Source organism: Carettochelys insculpta, chromosome 29 (assembly GCF_033958435.1).
Source record: "Carettochelys insculpta isolate YL-2023 chromosome 29, ASM3395843v1, whole genome shotgun sequence".
NCBI classification, from domain to species: domain Eukaryota; kingdom Metazoa; phylum Chordata; order Testudines; family Carettochelyidae; genus Carettochelys; species Carettochelys insculpta.
The window spans coordinates 3,030,469-3,053,178 of record NC_134165.1 but is presented as its reverse complement, the minus strand read 5'-3'; the positions used below and the strand labels follow the sequence as shown (position 1 = coordinate 3,053,178).

General features: G+C 56.9%; 1 protein-coding gene across 1 annotated transcript; it reads left to right on the top strand.

Annotated features, from left to right (window-relative positions):
• Positions 1 to 20,593: 20,593 nt before the first annotated feature.
• Positions 20,594 to 22,552, top strand: GADD45GIP1 (GADD45G interacting protein 1). Its single transcript, XM_074979920.1, has 2 exons — positions 20,594 to 21,024; positions 21,626 to 22,552. Exons 1-2 carry the CDS (start codon positions 20,681 to 20,683, stop codon positions 21,966 to 21,968), a joined length of 687 nt encoding a protein of 228 aa, XP_074836021.1. The 5' UTR covers positions 20,594 to 20,680; the 3' UTR covers positions 21,969 to 22,552.
• Positions 22,553 to 22,710: the final 158 nt, after the last annotated feature.

Sequence of the window (22,710 nt, the reverse complement as noted above, 5' to 3'; positions counted from 1 at the left end):
TAAATGGCCGGGGGAGGTTGTGGCATCTCCATCACTGGAAATTTTTAAGAGGGGGTTAGACAAACACCTGTCAGGGATGATCTAGACGGCACTTGGTCCTGCGTGAGGGCAGGCACTGGACTCAATGACCTCTCGGCTCCCTTCCAGTTCTAGGGTTCTGTGAGTCAAACCTTGCTTGACCTGTTGAAGCTACATTTAGACAGTGGATCTCTTTTTATTTCTTAGGTAACCAGTTCTGATCTCGATGCCGACTACTTAGAAGCCCTTAAAATCTCTCCTTCTGCAGTTCATAGGTCTGCTTTACATTTTACCTAGAACAGGGCATCTTTGCTTGAAGACCCTGGGGAATCTCCACTGGCCTTTGAAGAAGAGGTGCGACGTTAGTGGGCTATCACTGACCAAGGGAGTCCTGAGCCGGGGCTGGGGTGATTGCCTGGTGCCGCTCTCTGGTCCAGAGCGGCTCAGGGAGTAATCAAGTAATTTCCACAATGCCTGGATAGGTTTGCTCTTGTCACCGGCATACCACTGGGTCAGACAGCCCGGGCTGGAAAGCTGTGGAGCACAGAGGTCCCAGCGATCCCATCACAGTGGGACAGGGCTTTTGAGCAGGAGGGGCCAAGTCCTACAAGTCTCTGCCATGGAATTCCCGTGGGCCATAGGATTGCTTCAGACGTTCTAGTGCTATATTAAAGGGGGAAACTGAGGCACCAAGCAGGAGGGCTGCTTGGAGGTCAACTAGCACCAAACCTGGGGTTAGACCCAGAAGTTTTGGCTCCTACTTCTCCCACACACACTCTGCTCTAAGCCCTACCCCCCAGCCCTTTCACAGCTGGGAACAGAGCCCAAGGACCCGGATTCCCAGCCTGCCCTGCTCCGCCTGGGGAGGGGAGGCACGCCTCCTGTTGTTTCTATAGGCTGAGCCCACTGAGCACACCAGGGTTTCCTTCCATCCCTGCTCCTGAGCTCACTGGTGCCTCTCTCCTACCCCCCTCTATTTCCCTGCAACCATCCACCCTTTCCTTCGCTCTGGGGGCTGCGTCCCCTCATCCTGCCCCAGGCCAGAAATTCTGTGGGGCCCCGTTCTCCCCTACACCAGGATCCTCCATTTTCCCACCTTATGCCAGGACTGCCCCCGCCCATCTTATTCTCCTTTCTTTCTTTCCTTCCACTTTCTTTCACAGCACCAAAATTTTAAGCTCCACTGGGAGGAGGGCAAAGGCAGCCTGGCAAACTGCAAAGTGCTAACTTCAGCCATCAACCCCTTCTTTGGCCTACAGAGTATTAATTCCAGAGGGGTCTGAAGTAGGGGCTGTGCTAACCAGAAGCCAGGGGCTCTGATCACCTCTCATTCCGCCCTCTCTGTCTTCCGATTCCTCTCCTGCCCCCCACCTCCCCAAATATTCCCAGGGCTCTGCCTCCCCTGGAATATTCCCTGGGATTTTGGAAGCGATCAGTTATCACATTTCATCCAAATAGCAAAATGCTGCAACCCAGGTGCAGGTCTGGACCTCACCAGCTGGGCCAAATATTAATTGTAGGACACAGTTATTCTGTATCACATATCATGTATTTCCTATGTCGTAGCATCATGTTTTGACATGTTTAGTCTAGAGAAGAGAAGGCTGGGAGAGGGAAGGAGCTGGGCGGGACAGCCGTTCTAAAACAGACAGTGCTCGGCTGTTGTCCACACCCACAGAGGGACAAACAAGTGTCAAGGAGTTGGCTCAGGGAAGTTTACGTTCAGTAATAGGAGACAAACCTCTAACTCTCAGGCTAGTTCAGCTCTGGAAGAGGTGACCATGGGAGAGTGTAGAATCCCCCAGCACTGGAGGTTTTTAAGAACCGGTTGGAAACCTACCTGTCAGGGCTGGTCTGTCTCTTTGGGGCTGCCTCAGGGCAGGGGGCTGCCCAAACCTCTCGGGTTCCACCCAGCCCGATGCGTCTGTGACCGAAAGGACACATCTTCACCTCATCGAAATGAAACATTTCCATCGCTTTGCCTCAAACCTTCCCCGGGAACTTCCAGCTCCTCATCCTTATTCCGAACAAAGGCAGAAATTCCCAGCAGATCCGCAATCCCACTTTCTCCACCGCGTCCCTGGGCCTCGACTGCGCAAGCCAATTAACCTGCACCATGAAAGGGGGGGAATTTAGCATGGATTACATACTCCTGCTCAAAGCCAGGTATGGAGGTGCTAATTCTGCTGCCAGAGGGCCTGACTCTGAATGTGCGTAAGCCGAGCTCCGAGGGCCCAGCATCTCTCTGAGGGACTGTGAAAATGCCTCTGGCTCAACACCCCAGGCCCCCAAACTTTCTTGAGTTTTCAGCTGGCAAATGCAATCGGCAGGGGGAGGGGGAATTCAGGGCTGGTGGCCTCCCTGTCTAGTCCGAAATGGACCTGGTCAGTTTCCCTCCAACTGCAGAAAAGGTCCCATCTCCCCACAGCCCAGGCGGAGTGATTTCAGGTGGAAGGGAGCAGGGCCGGGGTGGGGGTGGGGAGGAAATCGACAGGGGACTGAAATGGACCAGAGCCGCAGCGTTAGACCCAAGCATCCAGCCACTTCGGCTGTGCAGGGACCCAGACTCCGCTCAGGGATTTCCCATGGCCCCGACTGCCAGCCGGTTTAAACACTGCCCATAGCATGAGCATGGGGCCCAGGGTCGGGAACAGGTCCCCAGGGAACACAACCAAGGGCAGCACCGGGAAGGGGACAGCGGCACAAGCAGGGCGGGTGGGAGGAAGGAAGCGTCTTCTGCTGCTCCCCCGATGAGAGCCAGGTTAAAGCCACAGGTAGCCATCAAGCTGGGCTGGGTGGGTGGTAGATGACCCCCCTCCCTCCCACTCCTGGGCTGAGCCAGTCTCAGCATCTACCACGTCAGACCACGCTGGTCTCCCCCAGCGGGTCCCCGCCCAGGGCAGTCTCTGTGCCAAGGACAAGCAGGAGCACAGGCCCGGGCAGGAGGCACTTTTTGCTTACCCACTGCCCTCCGACACACACCCAGTGACCTTCTCCCTAAAGCCTGCGAGAGCCCCGCCCCTGCCAACTGCCCCACAGGGCTGAGGGGGATACAGACTCACAGTGGATGCTGGGTGCTAATCAGCACCACCAAGAGCAAAGGCCATCGCAAGACAAAAGTCCTTATCCATAGGGGTGCCTTGTCCGTCCAGGCCGGGCTCGCGGGCAGGGCACCACACTGCGCTAGCAGGGGCCTGGCACTCTGCAGACCAGGGCAGGGGAAAGGTTCGGTCCATGCCACCACGACAGGCATTTCATACCTGCCCCCTGCCCACGGCAGCCAGTGACTTCCATCGGAGGAGCCCAGTGGGGCAGCTGGATGGAGACAAATCGGGCCAAACAAAGCACGTCCCGCTCCTGCTTGGTTCTGGCAAATGGCTAGCAAGGCCCATACCAGGGCAAGGACTGAAGCTAAGCAAGGTTCCTCTGAAGAGCTCTGCCAGTTCCCCACAGCCCTGACCTGCAGCCCCCAATACCCCAACCCCAGGGTCTCACCCCACAGCTCTGCTGGTGCCCCTCAATCCCGACCTGCAGCTCCCCCAGCTCCCATCCCAGCCCCAGGCTCCCACCCCACAGCTCTGCTGGTGTCCCTGAATGGGGGGGGGGCACATTCTGCTCCTGCAAGCAAGCCAGGGATGCCCCTTCCTATGTCAGGTCGGGCCTCCTCTGGGGGACGCGCCCCCCCACGTTCCCCACTCCAGGGGCTCCCACCCCTCGGGCCCCAGACAGAGGAAGTGTGAAAGCAGCACAGGGCTCCTGCAGCTGGGCGCTCGCACCGCCCCCCCCCCGCCCCACTGCAGGAAATGGCTGCTTCCCACGGCAGGAGGCAGCCCCCAACTGCTGGGCAAGGGCGCCCCCTGGTGCTCAGCCTCAGCACTCGTCTGGGGCGGGGAGCCAGCCTGCCCCGACAGCCATCGGGGTGGGGGTGGGGAGGAAACGGACAGGGGACTGAAATGGACCAGAGCTGCAGCGTTAGAGCCAAGCATCCAGCCGCCTCGGCGGCGCAGGGACCCGGACCCAGGCCCAGGCCCAGGGATTTCCCATGGCCCCGACTGCAGCTGGTCTCGTCACTGCCCCTAGCATGGGTCCCAGTGTCGGGAACGGGTCCCCAGGGAACACAACCCAGGGCAGCACCGGGCAGGGGAGAGCGGGGATGGAGCGACAGGCAGGGCTGCGGCACGGGAGCCTCCAGCTGGGGGAGTCACAAGGAACAGGACTCGGGGGCAGACGCTGCTGGGTGCCTGCCTGCCAGGGGACCATCACGGCACCCTGCGAGCTCTAGCGGTGCTGCTGTGCATCGCCGGGGTCTCCGCTGCAAGGCGGTGCTCTGCCCCCTCCCGAGCCCAGCCTGCCCTCCCCCCGCAGCAGCACGGGTTCTGGAAGCGGCCGCCGCGTGGGGCCTCGGCCTGGCGCTGGGTCCCCGCAGCCAGCTGGGGAGGCCGGCAGGGCAGCTCGCCTCTCCTGGGGGGGGGCGGGGGTCAGAACCATCTGAGCACAAAGAGCCAAGCCACCTAGAACTCTTCCCCCATGGGCGGAAGTGCTCCTGCCCCTTGTCGCTGCGCTCCAAGTGGGGCCAGTGCGAGACTCGCCCCCTCATTGGTGGGAGGGGCCACAGAGCCGTGGGGCCGGGTCGACACACCCCTTAGGAGGGAAGCCTTGTGCTCCTTACGGCCCCAAAGGACCGCTGGCGCGTCAGCCACGCTCTGCTTGACGCATACACGCCGTCTCACAGCCCAGGTGCGAATCCCAGACCCAGGGCGGCCACCCACACAAGCCCCGTCACAGCGTCTACACTCTTCAAATCCAGTACGCCCAGGGCCGCGCCTCTGGCGAGGGGTGGAATCCCAGTCCGCCCCATCCGCTCCCATCCCCCTCTCCTTAGCCAGGGGGAGCAGGGCGGAGTCAGCCGTATGCATGCCCCACCCCGCACCAGGGGGCGTCTGTTCTGTCCTGAAGGGGTCACACTAGGGGAGCTCGGCCCATAACCTTCCATCTGCAGAGTCAGGGGCACAGATAAAGGCTGACCCAGAACATCCCATGGGAGCCGGGTGGAGCAAGTCAAACAAACACAGATCTGAGGTCCCAGGAACAAACAGACCCTCTCTACATAGACACAGAGATGCCCCTTCAACCGGGCTCATAGACCCCCCACTCGCGAGCTGCAGGCCTCCCGACACCACAAACGTAACCGGTCTGACCCCAAAACTCCCCCGCCCCGAAAGGGGACAAGGGAGTGAGATGCTGCAAGCTACACCAGGCACCATCCCACCGCCGACGTACAGCACTCAGCTGCTCCGGTGATAAACATCAGTGTAAGGCCCTCAGACAGCTGGGGAGACGAGTGTGTTTGGAGGGATGGATAGGCAGATAGATAGATAGATAGATACCGAGTATAGGGATAGACAGACAGATAGATAGATACGGTGTATGGGGATAGATAGATAGATACAGTGTATGGGGACAGATGGATAGACAGATGTGGTGTATGAGGATGGATAGATGGATGGATAGATAGACAGATACGGTGTATGGGGATAGATAGACATGGTGTATGGGGATAGATAGATACGGTGTATGGGGACAGATAGACGGATAGATAGATAGATACGGTGTATGTGGATAGGTAGATAGATAGATATGGTGTATGGGGATAGATAGATAGATAGATATGGTGTATGGGGATAGATGGATAGATAGATAGATACGGTGCATGGGGATAGATAGATGGATGGATAGATAGATAGATACGGTGTATGGGGATAGATGGATGGATAGATAGATAGATATGGTGTATGGGGATAGATGGATAGATAGATAGATGGATGGATAGATAGATACGGTGTATGGGGATAGATGGATGGATAGGTAGATAGATAGATATGGTGTATGGGGATAGATGGATAGATACACAGATGGATAGATAGTACATAGATACGGTGTATGGGGATAGATGGATGGATAGATAGGGTGCATGGGAATGGATGGATAGATAGATAGATGGATACGGTGTATGGGGATAGATGGATGGATAGATAGATACGGTGTATGGGGATAGATGGATAGATAGATGGATACGGTGTATTGGGACAGATAGATGGATGGATAGATAGATAGATACGGTGTATGGGGATAGATGGATGGATAGGTAGATAGATAGATATGGTGTATGGGGATAGATAGATAGATATGGTGTATGGGGATAGATGGATAGATAGATAGATACGGTGCATGGGGATAGATGGATAGATAGATAGATGGATACAGTGTATGGGGATAGATGGATGGATAGATAGATACGGTGTATGGGGATAGATGGATAGATAGATGGATACGGTGTATGGGGACAGATAGATGGATGGATAGATAGATAGATACGGTGTATGGGGATAGATGGATGGATAGGTAGATAGATAGATATGGTGTATGGGGATAGATGGATAGATACACAGATGGATAGATAGTACATAGATACGGTGTATGGGGATAGATGGATGGATAGATAGGGTGTATGGGAATGGATGGATAGATAGATAGATAGATAGATACGGTGTATGGGGATAGATGGATGGATAGATAGATAGATACGGTGTATGCGGATAGATAGATGGATAGACAGATAGATACAGTGTATGGGGATAGATGGATACATAGATAGATATGGTGTATGGGGATAGATGGATAGATAGATAGATACGGTGTATGGGGATGGATGGATGGATAGATAGATAGATAGATACGGTGTATGGGGATAGACGGATGGATAGATGGATGGATATGGTGTATGGGGATAGATGGATAGATAGATAGATATGGTGTATGGGGATAGATGGATAGATAGATAGATATGGTGTATGGGGATAGATGGTTATATATGGTGTATGGGGATAGATAGACAGATACCCTTTCTAGGGTGTGCCCAGCTCTATGCCTGCTACTGGATGCTGCGTTAGCAGAGCCAGCCAGGCAGGCTACCCCACAGACCCAGACGGCGCACCGAGCAGGTTGCCAGCCATATGCAAATGAAGATGGGGCTGCAGCATCAGCTGGGGAGGGGTAGCTGGAGCCACCTCCAACTGCAGCAGCACGGCAGCCTGGCGCCTTCCACCACCTCGCACAGGTGCAGGGGCTCTGCTCTCACACCTGCTGCCTTGTCCTCCGCCGTCCCTCCCCCCCCGGCCATGTGCAGAAAACACCACCAGTGCAGGGGAACAAGGGGGGTGGGGGGCGACAAGCCCCCTCCCTCCAATGCACCAGAGAAAGGCCATCTGTGCTCGGCAGTGCTGAGCAAAGCGCTCCCCCGACCCAATCTGGAGCGGGGGGGCGGGGGGGGGGGACGCACTGAAAGGCACCGCAGACCCTTTGGCAGTCGTGAATCAGTGAATTATTAAGATCAAATTAGTTCCATTTATCAACTCGCCCAGCTGAGCTAGCGGCTTGCCTCTCCCCCAGCCGGGCCTGCGCACGGCCGCGGCGGCTGGTTGCAGTTTAATACAGATGCCAAGCTCGTAATTCTAATGAAGGGTGACAGGGTCACCTTGACTCCCAGATGCTCACATTCTGACAGATGGCGCTGGCAAACCTGATTAACTGCCACCGTGCCAGCTCTGATGCCACCTGCATCCCTCCCCCCAGCCCCCCCTCACCCCTCTCTCACCAAGTTGTCATTACCCAGCCACGGCTCGGCTTGCAAGGTGGGTGCGGCGTAAAAGGGGGGGTGCTCGGGAGCAGGGAGTCGCGGACCTGGGGGCTCAGGTGGGTACTTCCAGCAAAGATGCGAAGAGCAAAGGGACCTGCTGAACACAGGGGCCCGAGAGATGCTCTGAATTGCCCTCTGCTTGTACTGAATCAAAGTGTGTCTGGGGACGGTTAGCTAGAGAGACCCCCCCCGGTGCCCCTCCCTGCTGCACACCATCTACTTTGGTACAAAACACACACACGTGCACACGCGCACACACAGACACACGCACACACATTCTCTCTCACCCTTGGTCAAATCAACGATCCGCTCGCCCAGTGTCCCCCATCCTGCTGGCCTGGTCTCCCCAGTCCCATCTCCCACTGTGCTCATTTCCACCATCAGGCCTTTCACCAGAGCCGACCCAGCTACTTCGGAGCAAGGCGACAGACAACCCCTTCCCAACGCACAGGACCCTTCGGGCCCATGCTGAGGGCAGCTGCGAAGGAGAATTCCTTCCCAGCCATGATGGTGATCAGCCTGTGCCCTGGGCACCTCTGGCTCCAGGGGTTACTCACAGGCACAGCCCTGCCTGCCTGCCCGTCTCTGTATTTGAGTCCATAGCCTCCTGCAGCAGGGAGTTCCACAGGCTGAATGTAAATAAATATCCCTTAAATGTTCCTCTTATTCAAATCAGGAGTCCTGGGTTCTGGTCCCCCACGGGAAGGCAGCGGACTCCAGTGGTTAGAACGGGTGGTTGGGAGGCAGGACTCCTGGGTTCTGGTCCCCCTCACGGGAAGGCAGTGGAATCCAGTGGTTAGAACGGGTGGTTGGGAGGCAGGACTCCTGGTCCCCCACAGGAAGGCAGTGGAACACAGGCCTAGGGAATTAGGCACCTACTTTGGAAGAGCTGGGCTCAGAGACTCAGGCACTTGCCCACAGGAGCTGAATCCAGGCGTCTAGCCTACCAGGCAAGCCCCTTCACCCTGGCCTCATCCTGCCTCACTAGTTCTGTCCCTTGGCAGACCTCCCGGCGAGGCACTCAGCCCTGCCGTCCACGCGTTCCCTAGCATTCCTCCCCATTCATCTCAGAGACCGGACCCAGCCCTCAATTTCAGTGGGAGCAGCATCAGGCCGCTGGTGTCACAAGAGCAGCAGACAGGCTGGCTCTCGGCCAATGCCCTGCATACAGCTGTATTCTGAGCGTGGCATTAAGTGGGATTAATGGATCCATGTGTCACATCAGCTGCCGTCCCGCGGGGCTGGCCTCTGGGATGTGAGGCCAGGCGTGTTTCCAGCGCGGGCTTAGGGCCTGTGCTGAGCCCCTGGGCTGCAGGCCCAGCTCCAGTTAGAGCCACGTATCTAACTCCTCATCAGAGACACACCATCCGGGAAGCCACCCCATAGCCAAGCCCCCTGCTTGGTTCCTCCCCGAGGTCGGTGTGTGTGGGCTGTGTATGGAGCGATCAACGGAAAGTTCATCACCCAGGGCATGGTCGGCTGTGCGTTTGCTGCGTGTGTGGACAGACAGACCAGAGAGACGGGTGGTGGCTTGGGAGGAACGGCGAGAGAGGGAGTGATAGCGCATGTGGGGAATAGACAGACAGACAGTCAGGACTAGAGGGATTCGGCTGCACCTGGTGACCCCTGACCCTGAAAGGAGATGAGGAGAGAAGCCAGCAACGGCCCAGAGGCCTGTGGAAGCCGACGGCCATAAAATCAGGGGCTGGCTTTGCTGACCTGTGTGGAAGCTGTCAGACGCCCAGGAGCCAGGGCTGGGGAGCAAGTGGCTGTTGGCTGGTTACTGCCCGTCAGATGGCTGGGGATATTTAGACACCTGAGACGTTTCTGTCGGGAGGGGTGCGCTGAGAGGGAGGAAGACGGGCTACAGCTTTGCCAGATGGACGCAGACAGATTGCCTGCGAATATGGAGCAGTCCCTAGGCCAGCTCTGCCAAGATGCAGGGATCCGGCGCTGGGGGGACAGGAGCAGCATTCGGAGAGGGACCTGCCCGTGTCCCACAGCCCTTGCACGCCTAAGCTGTTCCCAGGGCTCCCATGCTCGGAGCACAGGATGGGGCACCAGGAACCCAGAGCTCTGTTGCTGCTGCAGGGTGTGTGGTCCAAGGCTTAGAGCAGGAGCCAGTGTATTTCCTGCTCTGAGAGGAGCAGGGGGTCTGGTGGTGAGCGCAGGGGGGGCTAGGAGTCAGGACTCCCGGGTTCTTTTCCCCAGCGCTGGCAGGCACTTGGGATGTCGTGGGTTAGAGTCAATATCCCTGGGTTTCAGCCCCAGCTCTGTTCAGCAGCGTGGCACTGGGCAAGCTACTGCCCTCCCCGTGCCTCGGTTTCCCCATATATAAGACTTGGAGCAGGCTTTCCAACTCCCCATCCCCCTAAGGCATTCCCTCTGCTGAGGTGGCAGGGGGTTGCCAGGCCACCCCGGTTGGGCCCCATGGCAGCCTGGCTGGCCTGTCTCCCTGCCCAGGCATGGAGTCCGGCAGCAGCCGGGCCTGGCTCAGAGAAGAAGCCGCAGCAGGATGGAGGCGCCCAGGTGACTGAGTGCCAGCTAATGCCATCTGCCACAGTGCCAGCCACAGAGAGGATTCCACCCATCTGTTCGCTCACTTGGCTTAGGGAGAAGAGGGGCTTGGATGGGATTGGGGGGGGCCTTGCGTGCAGGTCCCTCCCCCTGGGGGAGAAGGGGGACAGAGGCCAGTCCCTGCCAGGGTGGGCGCAGCCAGACACTGCTCAGCTCTGAGGCCCAGGACAAAGGGCAGAGCAGGGGGAAAGACCAGACATGACCATTGTGAGCACCCAGCCCAGGCCTGCCCTGTATGACCAGGGTCCCGCTCTCTGCTGGCTGGGTGAAGCCAAGGGATTAGATTGGGGTGGGACAGGCCCCCCCAAGCCTGTTTCCATGTGGGGGCAGGCAAGCAGGCAGGCACCCCCACTCCACAGCGGGGTACCAGTGGAGAGCAGCCTGGACGAGAACAATGGGCACCAGGAAAACTCTCCTCTTGGCAGGGCTGAGGCTGCCGCACCTGCTGCAATGAAGCGCAAAGGGTGCTCGGGCAGGCTCAGCGGCACCGGGGCTTAGCGCTCAGCCTGCACCGGCCCCAGCCCACCCCAGGCCCCTGCAATGTCTTTAACAGCCTTAACTCCCTGTGGCCTTTGCCACTGCAGCTACTGCCTTCTCCTCAGCCAGCAGCCCCCTCCCACCCTGGCTCTGAGCTCGCCAGGGCATGCAGCACCATCGAGCAAGGGCCCTGCACCACACGCACACCTGCACAGACTCAGACACACGCCCTCCTCCGTCTCGACCTGAGCTGCTCACGAGTCGGCCTCCTGGGAGGAAACCAGCACTGGGCACACGCATGGATGGAGCGAGGCAGAGGTGAAGATTGGAGTTAGCATAACATGGGCTGCAGGTCAGGAGTGAGGGGCCATGACAGAGCTGTGTGTGGGGCTCAAGGCTGGGCAGTGGTGCTAGGCTGGGCGGGGGGGTCGGGGTTGGGGTCAGGACACACCGGCAGGGCTGTGTGTGGGGCTCAGGGCTGGGCAGTGGTGCTAGGCTGGGCGGGAGGGTCGGGGTCAGGGTCGGGGTCAGGACACACCAGCAGGGCTGCACTGAAGAATTTCCTGCACTTTGCCATCCTCAGCCAGACTCTGTCATGTCTCCTTCCCATCACCCTCTACCTCTTTATAAACAAACGGCCCAATCCCGCCCGCAGAGATCCCCCAGCCCACACAGAGCCCTGCCCCTCCCCTGCTCTAGCTTGTCACCCCAGCAGCAGGACACCAAGCACAAGAGCTGGGGACCGGCCAGGCCCAGACAAACCTCTGTGCAGATAATGGGACTGCTGGCATCCGCTGAGGGCTGCCCCCTCCCCCAGCCTGGCTTCTGTTTGTGCGTGCAGGACTCCATGGGCCCATAGCCCCTCCACTCCCTGTGATCCTGTTTGCTCCCCAATTCCCACGCACCGCCTGGCGCCCCCGTGTCCTGCAACCAGCTCTGTTCAGCGGCCTCTTGACACCTGCCGGGCCGGCTTGGCAGGAATGGGAGCTTACAGCACAGCCTGGGGGGTGAACACGCTCAGCCCCTGGCAGGGGGCCATGGGCTCGGAGCCTACACCATTGGCAAGGGGGCCACACAGGCTCTGGAGAGGTGACGTCACTTCCAGCTGAGGAGTGATTTGCCATCGGGCTGCTCGGAACAAGGTCTGACCGAAGCACCGTGGGGAACAGGCTGTTTACGTGGGGAAGTAAAGGGGCTGTAACAACCTGGGCAGATCTACTGGCCCCAGGGGGTCAGGGGATGTCTATTCCTGGCTCTGACACTGACTTACTAGGTAGCCTTAAGTAAGTGACTGTCCCACTCAGTGACTCAGTTTCCCTTCCCCTGCTTTGTCTTGTTTAACAGAAGAACGGCCACACGGGGTCGGCCCAAAGGCCCAGCTAGCCCAGTGGCCTGTCTTCCGACAGCGCCCAAAGGAGTGAACCGAACACGGAATCATGGAGTGATCCCTCTCCCGTCGCCCACTGCTAACCTCTGACAAACAGAGGCCAAGGGATGCCTGCCCTGCCCAGCCGGGCTAACAGCCATGCTTGGACCTCACCTCCATGAACGTATCTAGTTCTTTTAAACCCTGTTATAGCCTTGGCCTTCCCAACGTCCTCCGGCCAGGAGTCCCACAGGCCGACCAGTCACTGGGTGAAGAAATTCTTCCTGTTGTTAGTTTTAAACCTGCTGCCCAGTCATCTCCTTGGGTGACCCCTCCTTCTCTTGTTAGGAGAGCACGTTAATAACGTTGCCGTGTTCGCCTTCTCCACACCTGTCATGATTTCATAGACCCCGGTCCGATCCCCCCCTCAGTCGCCTCTTTTCTAAGATAAATAGCCCCAGGATTCTTAATCTCTCCCCCCAGGGCAGCCCTCCCATCATCAGCTGTTCTGTTGCCCTTTTCTGCCGCAGAGTCGGTGGGGTCTGGTGCCACAAGCTGGAAACTCCCCCACGCAGCTGGTGATGAGCAAAGATGCACACAGAGACGTGGAGCCGCAGCGGCACGAGGTGCGGGAGAAGTTTGCTGTCGGAATATGAACCCTCCTGCCCCCCCTCAGGCCTGGGCACCACCACGGCTGCGTGGCTGCTTTCAAGGCCCCGTGGCACTCGGAACCAGCGCAGCTGCAGCTCCGCCCAGCCCTGACTTCAGCCGGGGCCGCACCCACCTGGCAGCAGGAACCCTGAGCTTGGTCAGGATCTGCACAGACGCCAGCATAAGGGGGGCCCTGGTCTCGGCCAGGCGCTCCACGTACTCCTGTCCCACGGCTCAGTTCAGGCAGGTCAGGACCTGGTGGGCAAACCTTGCTGGATGCTTCCTTTGGTAAGGCTGAAGGGCGAGGGCCCCAGAGAGAACTCCCCCGCCCCTCAGGCCAGGGCTGGGGCACTGCGTGGGGAGGGCACCACTAGCTCTGGTGCAGCCCGAGGTGGCCAAGCTCCCGTTGTGCAAAGGGGGGAGGAAGGCGCAACTCCTCCACATCGCCTGCCCCGGTCCCGCCTCTGGCCACGGGCTTCCTGGGGAGCTGGGGAACACAGCAAGGGCAGCCTGGCTCCCCAGGGCAAGCCACGGGAGGTGCTGGCACCCTGCCTCTCTCTCGGGGCACCAGAAGGCTGATCCTGCCTCCTGGCTACAAAGCAGTTTGGAGGCTGAAGGGGAAGGGGAGGAGGGATGCAGAGTGCAGCGTGCGACGTTACCAAATGTCCTGGCTCGCGTGCCAGAGCCGACCATCTGCCTCCCCAGGCCTGCTCCCAGGCCAGCGCTGCGGCTGCCTGGCACGGCCTAGCCCCTCCCGAGCTACACCCCCGCCCCCGTTCCAGCACAGGCAGGAGCACAGAGGGGAGGAGATCCCCCCCGGAGACGCTGCCAGCCAGAAGTGGGGGTCCCATGTTCCCAGCAGGGCTGCTGCTCACGGATTAGGAAAAGAGCTTTTAACGCCAACTGCCCCCCGACTGCCAAACGAGCCGTACGACCAAGCCCTGAGCACGCAGGACTAGCAAAAATCCCCTGGCGCTTTTGGCAAGAGTCAGGGGTGCTGCCGAATTCAGCCCTGCCCCCTGCTCCGTTGCAGCTGGCTCCCACATTCTGCCTCATTTCCTGCCCTGCGCGGTTCTGAACTCACCCCAGCCGCTGGCAAAGGGAAGGGGCGGCCAGGTGTGCCAGTCTGTGAATAAAATAATGGCAGCCCTTACTTCCATTCAGACAGGAGAGTTTCCATCCCCAGACCTCTAAGCAGAGGGAAGAGTCGTTAGTCTCGTTTGACCGATGGGGAAACTGAGGCTCAGAGAAAGGTCACGATTCCCCGAAGTCGCTGAGAATCAGGAACACAACTCAGGTGGCCTCGACACCCAAGCTAGTGTTTAACCACTGAACCGTGCTGCCTGCCACCTACAGCACTTCTAAGAGATGGCACCTGAATCAGGAAGAACCAGAGAGATGGGCCCTCGGAGCTCAGCCAGGCCAGAATTTATCCGTGTGTTACAACAACCACGGAGAACCAGCATTTCTGTTTCCCCCAGCTGCTCCTCTGCCCTTCTCCAAATCAGACCTACCCCCACCGGCCCATTTTCCCATCACCCTCTGCTCCTTTTCCAGGGCAAATGCACAGCTGGGCCTGTATATTGTCATTCTGAGGGCACACACTAGCAGTGTTCCCTGTAAGCTGAGTCCTGGGGTTGCCACCCAGGAGAGATCCTGGTGCCGCCCAGCTGATTTAGCAAAGCGCTCACAGCCTGTAGCGTGTGTGTCTGCCGGTGGTGCGCGTCCACACATTGCGGTGCATGTAACAAAATTCATTCTGCTTGTGGATGGAAAAGACTAGAGGGAACCTGCACGCTACGGATGGGAACTGACACTGAGTCAGTCGCTAGAATCAGAGGAAAAATGTGTATAAGTGAAGTTGGATAAGGGGACGGCTCAGTCACGCACCCGTAACCACACTGCCCTGCTGCCCCTCTCTGGACCTCCTCGGCTACCTGGGGGCAGGTCCAGCCCCAAGAACAAGCCAAAAAACATCCAAGGCTCAAGCCAAAGTCCACACCCCTTTCCCCAGGGGAGGCTCTAGGCAGCCCTTCCTTGGTTCTACAAAGCACTCGCTTCCTGACCGGGGCTCTCACCACTTGCCTAGCCTTACACATGGCCCCCTGTAGGTCACATGCCTGGCCTTGGTCATGTGACAGCAGCTGCACTTTATAACTGGCCCCCCAGTTCCACTCCTGTTTTCTGTTCAGCTGCACTTTCATTCCCATCACAGAACGTTTTTAAGATCAGGTCAGACAACGATTGAGCCGGGCTGGCTCGAACAGATTAGCTGGTCCTGCTTGAGGCCCTGATAGTTCTCCAGTTCAATGCACGTCACCCCACAACCAAACGCAATTGAGGCCATCCAGGGCGTTTTCCGGTTGCGGAGAAACCTGGGACTGGGGACTCGGAGCGTCCCGCCCAGATGCACACAACACAAGCTGAAGTCTGATCCCAATGCCTGAAGTTTCACAGCCCCCTCCCCCAAACAGTCCCTGTTCTGGGAAATGAAACCCACTCTCTAATTAGGGGGAAAGGCGCCAGCCTCGTCGTTGGGGGCCGCTTGGCCGCGGATCAACCCGCAGGCCTCGTAAATATTTCATCTCGCGGGGCCGGGGCACTGATGAAAGATTCAGAGAGAGGACCCAAGGCAAAGGCAGCAGGCGGGCAGACCCAGGTACGAACGCCCAAAGCCTGTGCCAAGCCAGCCCTCCCCGCCTCCATCCACATGGCTTTTATCTGCCTCTCTCGGCCCTGCCACTCCTCACTCGGGCCGAATGGAGGTGACGCAAGCCCAAGCACAGTCAGTGGAAAGCTCCGTTGGGGGCGTCCGTCAAGCACGGGAGACGGTGGGGCTGGCTGCAAAGAGTTGATGTGTCTGACAGCGCCAGAACCCATCAAGACATCGTCCTGTTTCGGGGAAGGGGGATCTCCAAAGACAGGCACTGACAGGAAACAAATAGGCTGAAAGAGTGCAAGAGTGAGGGAAGAAGGGAATAGGGGAGAAGGGAACCATAGCCCACTGCTCTCCTGACACTGACAAATCCATTCATCTCAACCACAGCGTTTAATTAGCTTAGAAGAAAGAGAAGTTTGGGTTTCACTTAAAGTGTTCTGGCGTGGTGCGACCCGGCTCGTGGGGGCTGGGGCAAGGGAGGCCAGAGAGAGCAGAGGAAGGAGGGAGAAGTGAAGAAAGCAATTTGTCCTCCATTCTCTTCTGCCACGTGCAATTCGGCAGGGAACATTATGTTATTAGTGGGGCTCTTAAGCTTCCCCCGCTCGCTCCCTCTCTGGGAGGAAGGGGACGGGGATGCCAGTGAAACAATTAAGTAAAAGGCCGTTTAAAGTTGGCAAACGCTATTCAGGGAGCCCGGCTGGTGGAAAAGCTCTGCCAGAGGCTGGCAACTGAAGGGTCTAATGAGCAGAGGAAAAGCAAACAAAAGGTGATGTGGCCTCAAAACAGCACCGGCGTGGGCCGGGAGGCTCAAGTAACAGTGTCATGTTTACCTTTGTCCTCCCAGCTAGCAGTTGGGCAGGACTGTCCAGCAGTTCGGACTTGGGCCACCTCGGGTCAGTTCTGTGCTCTGTCACTGACATCTTGGGCCGGTCACGTAGTCTCTCCTCTCGCCCATCTTTACAAGGGGGATTCAGGGTCCAGAGTGACTTAGAGAAACTGGAAGTCTGGGCTGCAAGAAATCTGATGAGGTTCAATAAGGACAAGTGCAGAGTCCTGCACTTGGGCCGGAAGAATCCCGAGCATTGTTACAGGCTGGGGTCCGACTGGCTCAGTAGTAGTTCTGCAGAAAAGGACCTGGGAGTTGTAATGGACGAGAAGCTGGACATGAGTCAACACTGCGCCGCTGTAGCTAAGAAGGCTGATGGCGTATTAGGTACATCAAGAGGAGCGTTGCCAGTAGATCCAGGGAAGTGATTGTTCCTCTTTATTCGGCTTTGGTGAGGCCGCACATGGAGCATTGTGTCCAGTTCTCGGCCCCCAGTTATAGGATGTGGATACACTGGAGAGGGTCCAGCGGAGGGCGACCAAAATAATTCGGGGGCTGGAGCATATGACCTATGAGGAAAGGTTGAGGGAACTGGGACTGTTTAGTCTGCAGAAGAGAAGACTGAGGGGGACTTGGTAACAGCCTTCAACTTACTGAAGGGAGGCTGCAAAGAGGCTGGAGAGAGGCTGCTCACAGTGGTCACGGACGGCAGAACACGGAACAACGGTCTCAAGTTGCAGTTGGGAAGGTCCAAGTTGAACATTAGGAAAAACTTTTTCAGGAGGTGGGTGGGGAAGCGTTGGAATGGTCTCCCCAGGGAAGTGGTAGAGTCTCCATCCCTGAAGGTGTTTAAGTCTCGGCTCGACAAAGCCCTGGCTGGGCTGATGTGATGGGTTTGGTGCTGCTTAGAGCAGGGGGCTGGACTCGATGGCTTTTTTAGGTCTCTTCCAGCTCTACTGTTCTATGATTCTGTGAGGATAATATTTTCTCACTTCACGGGTGTGTTGTGAGGACTTATAGACTGCGAAGCACTTTTGAGATCTCCACTGATGGGGAGTGCTATGGAAGAGCCAGATAGTAACCGTCTAGTCATTCACAAGAGCCCATCCCTCTTTTGACAGGAAGCAATAGGGACAGTTCTCTGATCCCCCTGCCCTCTGTAGGAGGGACTCACAACTGTTGTAATGTGTCATATCCCCTGTACTGCTACAGCTAATGGAGAGACTTCTTCTGCTCAAGCTGTCAGTGCTTTGGGAACAAGGAAGAATCCAAGCACTCTCTCTTCAGGACAATGTACCTAGGGGTGTGATGGATTTAACAATTGCCTCGCAGGCCCTGTTTAAATCACGACTGGGTGGTTTGCTACAGGAGATGCTCTAATTCAAACAGAACTTAATTCAGGGAAGCTCTCTGGCCTGTGTCACACAGGAGCTCAGACTAGGTGATCACAATGATCCCTTCTGGCCTTAGAAGCTACGAATTCCTGATGTTATCCCAGCATGCGGCATAGCCACAACTCTAAAAGCCCAAGGAAATGACCAGCTTTTGCCCCAGTACCATTCAGAAGCCTCTTTCACCCGATGTGGCAAGCTGCATACACAGAGCTGATTCACCCACTGCTGAAATGAAGCTACAGCTAGTGAGGACAGTATACACCTGCGCACAGCAACACCACACCACATCTTAGGAGCACAAGCAAATGAGACCATTTGCAACTGAACCCACAGTGACGGAGTGTAGCAAGGCAGAATTTAATTACCAAAGCTGGATACAGGCCAGGACATCAAGGTTAACACCTAGGGAAAAGTGCCCTGGGATATTTAAAGATCACAGGTGCACCCTCCACTCAACTAGTTCCAGCACTTAAAACCAGTACAACTAAACTAAGAGCAAGAAAATCCCTGACACAAGTTAACACTGACCTGGCGGCAGCTCTGTGGCAATCAGATCCTAATTACAGACCTGGGGAGGAGGAGGGGGGAGTCTGAATTTAGATCAGTTTAGCACAGGAACCATTATGGTCCTAGAGAAAGGCTCCATTCTTCCAGCACAGCAGTTCTGGTGTCTCATTAAAAGACATCAGGCTCAAAGCACACAAACCACTGCATGTCAGTTTGGGTTTTATGGGGAGAAATAATTGTTCCCACAGCCCAATATGTATATAAAATGCATTCATAAAATTCAACTTAGGTTTCCAGAGGCTGCTCAAAAGAAGGTGTTGGGGGAGGAGGAAGCTATTGTTCCATTCTTAGTTTCAGAGGAGGGGAAAGAAATGGAAGGGGAAAACTATACATTAAGTGGAAGAATGAAGGACAAAATACCTGGGAAGGGCGATCAACACACTAAGGATTCATCGACTTGGGGAAATCTATGAGCCTTTAAGTTTACAGGTACCTGCCTAGGAAACAAATCTTTGATACTGGGCTCTTCAGGCTAAAACTCAAAGTTCTAGCAAAGGCTGGCAGCTGAAGCTAGACAAATTTAGACTGGAAGTAAGGCTCTAGTGTTTAAAAGTTAGGGTTATTAACCACTGGAACAACTGACCAAGGGTTTTGCTGGCTTCCCCAGTGCTGTACATTTTTAAATCAAATTGGTCATTTTTCTAAAAGAGATGCTCTAACTCAATAAGGAATTCATTCAGGGCAACTCCATGGCCTGGGTTACACAGGAAGTCAGGCAGAATGATCACAGAAGTCCAGTCTGGTTTTATCCACTACACATTTAACCCCTATCCATGAGAGCTCGACCCAAGTAATCCCCTCTGCAGGCAGGCTTATTCTTAAACAAGAGTTGTTTTGTTTTTGTCTTTTGTTTTCTAGTTTACCTATGCCACGCTGGAAGCAGGAGTTATCTGGGCAGATCTCTAACAGTACAATTATATCTGTATAGTTATGAAGGTAAATTACCCAGCGTAGATATGCTCTATCAATTCACACCGGCTTATTCAGTGATTTTGACAGACTCAAAAAACTGTACTACCACTGCAGCACCACTTTCCCTTAGAATGGCGTTGGATGAAACGCCAATGATGCAATACACAGGGTTCTAGAGTGGAGCTGACGACCTATTTGTGAACGGATGCTTATGTGTGCGTCCCGTATGTAACAGTGGAAAAAATGTAACACAGCACTTTTCCAGGGTTCCCTAAATAGGAGCCTTACTGGTAAACTTACTTAAACAAGCCGGGAGCAGCTGTGCTGAGCTTGAGGGTATCTTTCTTCCTGGCTGTTGTGGTGGAAGCTACACTTAGGTTCTGGTGATAGCAGGAACTGCAATTACTGGTGGGAATCAAGTTTATCCAGCACGTTACAACTTAACAGGTATCACACAGTGACATTTCGTGAGGACACAACGGTTAGTCCTTCCCATTTTTCCCTGGGGCCAGGATACTCCAGCACATCTCTAGCTCAGACCCTAGGATGCTGCTTCTTGTTGTACACACTTTGGCATTGCACCGTCAGTTTGCATCGCAGGATGACAGTGAGGGGGGTCACCATGCCAACACAACATTGCAATGTACCATCGTCACATCGTCTTGGAACGCACAATCTAGTGGTGCTGTGACGTGCCCACCATTCAACCACACACCAGAAAGCTGCTGTTTCTTCCAGGCGACACGAGGCTGTATGTCACGAGCTGTGCCATGTGGCGGCACAATGCCCCTGGGTTGCCAGGTACAAGGTGTCCCTCCGATGCGGTTAGTGGGCGACACTACCAGTACCACATTCAAACAGCAGCTTGTGCCGTCCCGGTGCCCAGGTGCTGGCCTGTCATTCCGATGCGAGTCTCGGACCCAGTGCCCCGTTCTGAGGCGCGCTGGGCTCTGAGGCAAACGTAACCCTTTTGGCGGGGAAGGTGCATTGCTCGGGTCGCCCCCGGTCCAGCTTTCCCAGGGTCGGCCCTTTGCGGTGGTGGTGGCCGGCCGGGGAAATCTGTGAGGGCGCGGAGCAGACGCCGCCAGCTGCCCGGCACTGGGGGCTCAGGCCCTGCCCGCCTGGCCCGGCGTTCTGTGCTCAGAGAGGGCCACCCAAAGCATGAGTGACCGGATGACCATGTCGCTTGGACGTGACTGGCGCCACAGCCTGTTATCTCCACACAGGCCCCTGTCACCAGGCGATAGCGCGTCGTCACCAAGGCCTCACCAGACGCTGGTAACATCCCCCACGTGGCGCCTAGCTCCTTTGCCGCCCCTTTTCCGGTGCCCAACGCCCGCACAGGCCCCACTTCCGGTCACCTGCGAGCCTAAATACCCCTCTTCCGGTCCCCAACGCCCACTTCCGGCTTTTCTGAGCCTTCCCGGCACCAACTTCCGGTCTCTTTCGAGCCACGTCCGGTCACCAGGCGGGGTGTCTGCGACGCCCTGACGCCTTCCCGCGGGAAAAGTCCAGGGAGGTCACGTGACGGTCCAAGATGGCGGCGCCCATGCAGCGGGCGCGCCTGGGGTGGCTGCGGGCCGCGCTCCCGGCCGCTCGCTCCTACCGCGCCCCGCCCCCGAGGCGCCAGCCGGGCGGCGTGTGGCGGCCGGACCCCGCCGATCCCCTCGCGCCCAAGTGGCAGCTGACGCCCGCCTACGAGGCTGGTCTGTACGGGCGCCACGGCGCCGCCTCCGGCGTGGACCCGGCCAGCCTCTGGCCCAGCCCCGGGAAACTGCGGGAGCTGGAGGCCGAGGAGCGGGAGTGGTTCCCCGGGCTGCGGGAGATGCAGGCGGCTCTGGACAAGAAGGAGCAGGAGGCAGAGATGCAGCGGCTGCAGAGGTGCAGGGGGCGGGGGGATCAGACCTGGAGGGTGGGTTCTGGGTCTGGATTGGAACCTGACTCCTGGGGAAGGTAGAATTCTGGTTATGGGGCAGTCAGAGACCCCCAAACCTGACCCAGTTCTTACAGGAGATAGGACCCCACTCATGGAGGAGTCAGACACCACCCCAAACATGACCCAGTTCCCGGGGGAGGCAGGACCCCAAAGCCTGAACCAGGTCTTGAAGGTGGTAGGACCCTGGTTGTATGGGAGTCAGACACCCCCACGCCAAACCTGCCCCAATTCCTGGGGTAGGAGAAATGCTAGAACCTAACCCTAGTCCTGCAAATGACCCCGTTTGGACTGTTATAGTCCTGCCAAAAAATATTGCTGTAGAAAATGCTCCAGCCCCACTCCAGTGAGCAATGCCCCTGGTCTAAGACTCACCCCCAGGAAAAGGAAGGAGTTAAAACTAACTCCCCAGGAGAAGTGAGCTCTGTCATACATGCAAATCACAGGGTGAGTCCTGGGAGCAGCAGTGGCAGCGAAACAATATGTCTGTCTCTTGTGCCCCCTGTGGTGTTGGGCGTCTCACTGCATGCGCTGTATTTGCCCTGGCAGAGAGAAGCTGATTGCCGCCAACATGGCCAAGATGCCCCGGATGATCGAGGAATGGCGGCAGAAGAAGGCAGCTCAAAAGGAGAAGGAGCGGGAGGACAAGGCCCGGAGGGAGCTGCTGCTGGCTGAGGCCCAGGAGCGTTTTGGTCACAAGGTGGACTACCGCAGCGCCAAATTCCAGGAGCTGCTCCAAGAGATGGAGAAGAAACAGCGCAAGGAGCTCAAGCTGAAGAAAAAACAGCTCAAGGAGGAGGCAAGGAAGGGAGCTGCTGCTGCTGCTGCTCCTGCTGCTGCTCCAGAACCTGCACCTGTTCCTGCCTCAGCTGGTGGGGCTGAACCAGCGTAGGGGGGACACGATCTAGGAGCCTCGGATTGGGTCACTGGTGGAGTCATGGTAGTTCCTGAGCTAAAGTCTGTTCCCAGCACTTGCTGGACTGGGGCTGAGCAAGGAGGTGATGGCTCAGGACTGGAACGCTAGCTGTGCTTCTTGGGACGGAGAGCGCTGGGTGAATGGGTGCTACGCTGCTAGCCTCCCTGTAGGAGCTGGCCCCTGGAATGTGGCATGGGGCACAGACAACCTTCCTGCACCCCCAGCCAGGTCAGGATAGGTTCTCCAGCCACCCCCAACAGGATTCATCGCTGCATGTGGGCCACATCAAGGCATCCGACCAAGGCAGAGGAAAATACTGGAAGTTTCCCCTGGCCCTTTCAATCGGGGATGATGTGTTGTAGGGGGAGCTGGAAAAGCTTACAGAGCCCCAGGGCTGCTGAGTGAATCTGCTAGTGCAGACTGGGTGATACCTGCGGTGGCTGGTTAGTTAATGTAACCACTAGGCTCCTCTCCCTCCCAGCACAGCTAGTTCTGCCCCTACCAAGCTAGTGACCTGGGCTCTCTGGACTTTTATGTTGAAATAAAAGGCTCTGACCAAGGCTCAGGCTGCCTGGGGCTCTTATCAGCCAGTTCTGATCCCACAAGGTTCTAATGTGTCTCCTGGCTACAAAAGTGCCTCAGAGACCTGATTACCCATCTTCTCCCTGCCCCGGTTAATTCACTTTTACCTTCCTGTCTTGAGCTGCTGGCATGGATT